At 42.8% G+C, this 7,338-nt stretch overlaps 1 protein-coding gene across 5 annotated transcripts in view; it reads left to right on the forward strand.

Annotated features, from left to right (window-relative positions):
- ZC3H7A (zinc finger CCCH-type containing 7A) overlaps positions 1-7,338 on the forward strand; it is a 72,991-nt gene that overhangs the window by 38,098 nt on the left and 27,555 nt on the right. For all 5 annotated transcript variants that reach the window (XM_019507440.1, XM_019507439.1, XM_019507436.1 and 2 more), the window contains exons 13-15: positions 336-500; positions 3,074-3,270; positions 3,533-3,630. In XM_019507440.1, the coding sequence (XP_019362985.1) occupies positions 336-500; positions 3,074-3,270; positions 3,533-3,630 (460 nt within the window). The remainder of the gene's footprint in view (positions 1-335; positions 501-3,073; positions 3,271-3,532; positions 3,631-7,338) is intronic.

Below are 7,338 nucleotides of genomic sequence, written 5' to 3' on the forward strand. Positions count from 1 at the left end.
TTTGTTGGAGATGGGCAAATTCAAAACAAGCTATATGGTGGGAACTGAGAAAACAAAAACTTTAGAGCAGGTTTCTGTGGAAGCAAGTACAGGGTTAAAAAATCTCCTTAATTACCTGCTTTTTCATGTTGAGCCTGGCCTTTTTGTAAGTATCTGCATAGCTTTTCTACTCTTCTAATTTATTGCTTAAAATTGGCTCCTCAAATTTACTGGCACAAGAAAGAATGCTAACTGTCTTTTATTTATCTCATTTGGATTTCTGCCTAATGGCTTTCGAATGTAAGTTTTACAGTTGTTTGATTGTATAAGGACAAACAGTTTTTCCTTTATCATTTCAGGTCCTAAATTGTTGGATTACACTTATCATCCCAATTTAGAGCATAAGTGTAAGAAGGATATTCTAATTGGTAGAATAAAGAACTCTGAAGATAAATCATGGAAAAAAATACGTCCAAGACCAACAAAGACTCAGTATGTGGGACCATATTATATATGCAAAGGTATGTGTTATTAATATGGATGTTTATATGGTTGATGCTAATTCAGTAAAAAGGAAATTTGTTTGCAACACTCACTTTAAGGTTTTTAATGACCGTGCTAAATATGAAGTAATATACTTCTGTATTTTTACTCTAAGTATATATAACCTTTTTTAATTCATCAAGAAGAAAAAAATAATTCATTGATATTTTGGTATTTTTCGAAGGGATTTAAGTGAAACTACATAATGAAAACTATGTAGTAGTAAGATACACTGGATAGGGCCAGTGTTCAGAGAGACCTAGAGAAATTGGAGGATTAGACCAAAAGAAGTCTCATGAGGTTCAAAAAGGAGAAGTGCAAAATTCTGTACTTGGGACAGAACAATCCCATGTACCAGTACGAGTTTGGGACCAGCTGGCTAATCAGCAGTTCTGTAGAAAAGGACCTGGGGTTACAGTGGACAGTAAACTGAATAGGAGCCAGCAGTGTGCCCTTGTTGTGAAGAAGGCTAACAGCATACTGGGCTGTATTAGTAGGAGCATTGCCAGCAGATAAAGGGAAGTGTTGATCCTCCTCTATTTGGCACTGGTGAGGCCACACCTGGAGTACTGTGTTCAGTTTTGCGCCCCCTCCTCCAACTACAGAAAGGATGTAGACAAATTGGAGAGAGTCCAGTGGGGGGGCAACAAAACTGGTAAGGTGGATGGGACACATGACTTATGAGCAGGTACCAGGCTTATTTAGTTTGGAGGAGAGAAGACTGAGGGGAGTTTAATGGCAGCCTTCAACTACCTGAAGGATGGTTCCAAAGATTGTGGAGCTGGACTATTCTCAGTGGTGGCAGATGACAGAACAAGGAACAATGGTCTCAAGCTGCAGCAAGGGAAGGTTAGGTTAGATATTAGGAAAAACTTTCTCACTAGGAGGGTAGTACAAACACTGGAACAGGTTACCCAGAGAGGTTGTTTGGAGTCTCAGTCTATCTTTGGAGGTTTTTAAGACCCGACTAGACAAAGCCTTTGCTGGGATGATCTAGTTGGGGAATAGTTCAGCTCTGCCCTCTTTCAGCAGCAGGTTGGACTAGATGACCTCTTGATGTCTGGACCTTCCAACTCCTAATTATCTGTGATTCTATGATTGTGGTTACCTTTGGAGAGCATATTTTTCAATAATTATTCATATTTGACTAGCTAATGTTTTAAAAAGATATGGCAGTAATTTCTGGGATTATTCCAACTGTTGAGTATACTCTAATGTCTTAGTTATTTAGGAGTCTGGACACTTCAGTGGTTAATAACCACTGTTCACAGTATGAGCCTTCTACTTTGGAATTCAGGGAATTAATTAGTTTGTCATATTATGCAAACTGTAGTTAAATCTGGCAAAGAAAAGGTATCTTGTATTTTCAATATTTTTGCTTGAAATAGAGGAGAGTTGCTGCAGGTTGCAAAGATAATTGGTTCAGCTGTGCCTACCTAAGAATACATATGCTTTTTTTTTGCTCTTTTGAGTGAGTCCAAATTATGGCTGCTTGCAGATGTTAAATAGAAAATGCAGTGCCTTGTTTCCAGTATCTACTGGAAGAAGCAGTGTATTGCGTCAGCCTTCCTCCATGACGTCTGTAAAGATTGGGCACTTCAGCAGGGCTTTTTGGCGCTTTTTAGCTGAAGCTGATTCAATCAACTATTAGATAAAAGCCCCACTAAAGTACCCAATTTTTACAGACGTTGGGTGAGCTGGGTTAAAGTAAAGCGCTGCTTCTTCTGGGCATGTGCGGGTCTGGGCACAGGAACACCTAGTTTAAAGTAAACTGCTGTTTTGGGTTTTTTTACATCTGCAAGCACCCTATAATATTGCCTTGTTCAGTGCAATACTTTACAAAGTAGCAAGACTGAAGAGACTAGAACTGTGTACCAGACAGATTTATCACAAAAAATATTTTGAATGGAGATTATGGCTACAAACAGATGTCATCTTTGTGCCACCATAAAAATTTATGATTGCACAAAACCAGAACAAACAGATCTCTTAGTTTTTTGTTGTACCGTAAATGCCCAAATTTGAGTGCTATAATTCCTAGTCAGAGTTTGTGCTGCCTTTTTGCGACTGCTATCTGTTCTCTGGTGGCGGGAGCACATGCCCCAGGCAGGTACTTTCATGGTTTCAGAGGCTGGCATCAAAATTACTGGGGCACATATCTGCAAGCACAGAGGTGGGGAACCTCCATGGGTTTGTCTAATGGGGGGTTCCCCCTTCTACACTTGCAGATTCATAGCCTGGGAATCCCTGTGTAGGGGATTCTCGCAGCACACATCACTGGAGTGCCCCAGTTCGGGTGTAACACAAATGGCCATTGTCCCGCAGGATTGGAAGCCATCAGAGCAGCAGGAGTCTGACTTGTGGGACAACAACCTCAGTGACATCTTTAGACACCAGTGATGTGGGTCTGGTGTGACTGGACATGTCCCAGTACAGATGATCCTGCTCTAACCATGGTGTCTATTTATATTATACCCTACGAAGATAAATATGGTTGAAGGGAAGCTGTGTACAAATTTCAAATTTTAGTCTATTTTTAATGTTATTTTAGACGTTGCTGCTGAAGAAGAATGTAGATATCCAGGCCATTGCACATTTGCATACTGCCAGGAGGAGATAGATGTATGGACTTTGGAGCGTAAAGGAGCCTTTAGTAGAGAAGCTCTCTTTGGAGGAAATGCAGAAATCACCTTTACTGTATCCCAACTCCTTCAAGAGCACCATGGACTATTTATGTTTCTTTGTGAGGTGCTTATTTAACAAGTTACTTTGGCTGCTTGTTTCTTAATGATCTGAAGTAATTTAAAATGTTTTTTTTCTTTTAATTGTTTTGGTTGATAGCAAAATGAACTGCTAATGGAATGATTTGGTTCATTGCTAATTTGTAAATGTTGGTGTGCACGTTGGATAATAGTCTGAGCAGCCTGTGTCTTTGCTAGGATCTTTTGGGTGATTTCATATAGAAAAAGTATCTAATGTTTGTCTGTAATCACCTGTTTTTGTATTTCAGAAATGTTTTGATCACAAACCCAGAATAATAAGCAAAAGGAACAAGGATAATTCTTCTTCTTGTTCTCACCCTGCTATGCATGACTTTGAAGATAACAAGTATGTCTGAAATGTACTCAGTATAAATTTCAAATTAAAAGTAGCAGAGGTTTCAAAGGATTCTAATTTTAATCCTTTAACTACTGATGAGCTTTTATCTTATTTGTTAATGGACAGGTTTTCTTCTCAGCCTCTTGTGGCCCAAGATCAAGTGTCTGATCTACAACAGGGCTGTTCAGCTTCTAAGTGGCCAGGGGCCAAATGCCTCGGGGGCCGCACCAAGCTGAGACATGGGCCCCTTGGCTGTGCACTGTGAGGATGCTACCCCACCCCCACTGTACTTCATGGTCCCAGGTCCCCCAGCCACTGTACTGCCCCACACCCTGGAGTGGGGGCAAGCAGCAAGAAGGTGGAGGAGGGTGGGGAAGCCCAGGTGGCTGCAACTTAATCCTTGGTGGACTGCCAGTTGTTATACCCCTGATCTCCAAACATAAATGTTACCCGTTGCACAAAAGGTGCTATAAAAGGTATTGCATTTGTTATATGGATGGGAGTCTGAAGGAAAATGTTCTAATGCCTGACATACAGTTCCTTTATTATGAATGAATTTGCTGCATTTCCTTATGAAAACATGTAACTTGTCATCTCTTGAATGATGCTATTCTTTATCAAAACCCTACAAAGTAATGTTGATCAGGTCTGCTCGTCCCATTAGTCAACAATTTAAAATTCTTTCTAATCAACTTAAATAAAGCTGCTCTGAAGTAAGTGTTTGCATTGTGTTAAGCAATGAAATTGTGTGGGAAGGGGCACACACTTTATTTTTTTTAATGTGAACCACCACACTAAGAGTTCCTTATGTGTTAGTTCTTAAAATAAATCTACACATACATTTTTAAAACTATTTAAAGTATTGGAACACCATTACAAATCTAGATACTTTATGGCCTGTAGCAGTTTAAACTTACCCTGTTTTTTGGCATTTCCCACTTGAAGTATAGGAAACACTGCAGAGATAATGGCAAGATAAATGTTAAGGGGGAGCTGAATCTATTTTTAATGCAGGTTTACAAATAATTATCAAAAGTTCTTGCACATGGAAATACTTGCATAGAACTAAATATCTCTTGTTATATCTGTCAGCAGTGAATATTGTGGGGTCCTGTGATGATCTACAGTGCACACAATTGGATTTAATAACAAAGTACTGATTTTTGTTGACACTTTGTCTTACCTCTAAGTGGCTAGTTTTAGGTTGGTCTTGCAGCGAGATTGCTCTTAGGCTGAGTATCACTCTGCTTGGATCTAAGCCGGGGCAGGCAGAATGTGGCCCATGGGCCAGCTCCAGCCCACCAGGCCATTCTGTTTGGCCCAGGGGGCACCTAAAAAATGTAGAAAATTGACAGGCAGCCAGGAGCAGATAAATATTAAAGATGACAGGAGCCAGGGGCAGTAGGACCCAGTGGAAGCCAGTGGCAGGAGCTTGCAGACCTGCAGCAAGGCCAGCCCTGCCCCACCCCAGCCTTCTTCCATCCCCAAGCGGAAGCCTCTGCCTACTAGAGGCTTCTGGTCTGGGGCTGTCCCCCACCTCTCTCCATCGGGGAGGGAAATTCAGATGAGAAGGAGCAGGGGAGGACCATGGGCAATTGCTTCAATCCTCAGGCCAGGCTGGACCGGTTCCTGCTGTGTCCTGCAGTCGCAGCCATGCAGCCAGGAACGGCGTGGTGCCAGAGCACCGCAGTGGGCATGAAAGTGGTGGCAGATGGGGGAGAAGTGGCAGCGAGCGAGCATGGGGCCTGCATAGTGCCCAGGGCCAGGGCTGGTGGGGACCCAGAGCAGGGCAGCAGGTGCATGGGGCCCAAGCCAGCAGGGCTCTGTGGAGCCAGGCTGAGCTACACTACTAGGAAGAGGGGGGGATGCTGCCCTGATTCCGTAGAGCCCTGCTAGCCTGGCCCCATGGTGCTGTCACTTCGCTCTGAGCCCTGTCAGTACTGGCCCCACACTCCTGCCCAGCTGTTGCTGCACACCCACTGACTGCCCACTCCCCTGGCCGGTAGCTACCATTTACCCACTTTCCTGCCCACTGGCCACTCTAGCACCATGTGGCTCCTGGCTGCATCACCGGACTGTGGGAGCACAGGGCCCGTGCCAGTACCTGGGGACAGGAGTGTGTGTCTGTGTGTGTGCGTGTACTTGTGCAATGAGGGAAGGAGGAGAGAGAGATGGAGAGTAATGAGAGAGGAAGTGTGTGTGTGTGTGTGTGTGTGTGTGTGTGTGTGTGTTCGTAGGGCAAGTCCCACATGCACCCATGTCCCCCCTTGCACTGCCATACACGCAGACCCTCACTGCCCCTCGCACATCCCAGCCACCCTCCCACCCACACTCCACATATCTCCACACACACACCCACATGCTTCCTCATCCCACCCCTCCCACAAACACTTCACAGATACCCATATCCTCCCCCACACACCCACAGCTCCACACAAACTTATACCTCCCATAATATACAAGAGGAAGACTTAATTTTAAGCTATTGTGCGATCATCTCTATGTACACTACACAAAGACACAAATCAAGACAAATATTTTTTGAAAGCAAATTAATGAATTTTTCTTGTTCCGAGATGTCAAAACTCCTTGCTGAAAGGAGTACTTCCAGGGGTGGGACTTCTGGTGGCAAAGGTCAGGGACTAGGGGCATGACTTTGGGTCACAAGATTTCAACTGGGGGTGAGGCTCTTGTCAAGGGGTGGGGCTATCCGTGCAACCCTTGACAGCTTGTCAAAACTCGGTAAGCAGCCCTCCAGCCGAAATAATTGCCCACTCCTTGTCTAAGCAACCAAAGATGCCGGGGTTGGAAAATCAGTATGTCAGTTTAGAGAAATGTTTTATTTAGATTTCTTCTGTTTGAATAAAAACAAAACTGCAATATAAAATCATTGAATATGGCACTGAGTTAAGGTTTTCCAGTGATCTGGAAAAGAATATGTAACATGGTTGGTAAAGTCCATACATATAGTAATTGGTGTGGCAAGGATCAACTTCAGAGATTTAAAATGAAAAAGAAAGTTAAATGATTTACCTTGGTCAAAGGGTACATCTAAATGAAAAACTATTTTATCTGTAGAGAGCTCCTTGGTCAACAAATGCAAAAAAGATCTAGTGGCTTGTAGTTTGAGTCTACGCTGACTCAAAATGGAAGTAGATTTTTAAAAAAAGTAACAGTGTTGGACCTTCTGGAAGAATGGACTGTTACATTTGTGTTTGCACATCACCTAGCACAATTGCTTATATTTGGAGCTTGTAAGAGCTGCTAAAATACAAACATTAACTCTTGGAATACATTACTTGAGATGCTGGATTCTCTACAGTCTGAAAACTTTTGTTGAATCCTGTAGGCTTGATGCAAGAATTTCTAGGGGAGAATTCTAGAACCTGTGTAATGCAGCACCCCAGACTGTATAAACATAACTCTTTTTGCCTCTAAATTCTTTCTTTGGGAATGTTTTGATTTAAGAGTGTATACAGAATCATAGAAAATTAGGGCTGGAAGGAACCTCAGGAGGTCATCTAGTCCAATCCTCTGCTCAAAACAGGACCATCCCCAACTAGATCATCCCAGCCAAGGCTTTGTCTACCTGGGTCTTAAAAACCTTCAAGGATGGACATCCACAACCTCTCTGGGTAACCTGTTCCAGTGTTTTACTACCATCTTAGTGAGAGTTCCTAATATCTAACCTAAACTTCCCTTGCTGCAACTTGAGAC

Source organism: Gavialis gangeticus, unplaced genomic scaffold (assembly GCF_001723915.1).
Source record: "Gavialis gangeticus isolate Ggan-Ray unplaced genomic scaffold, GavGan_comp1, whole genome shotgun sequence".
NCBI classification, from domain to species: domain Eukaryota; kingdom Metazoa; phylum Chordata; order Crocodylia; family Gavialidae; genus Gavialis; species Gavialis gangeticus.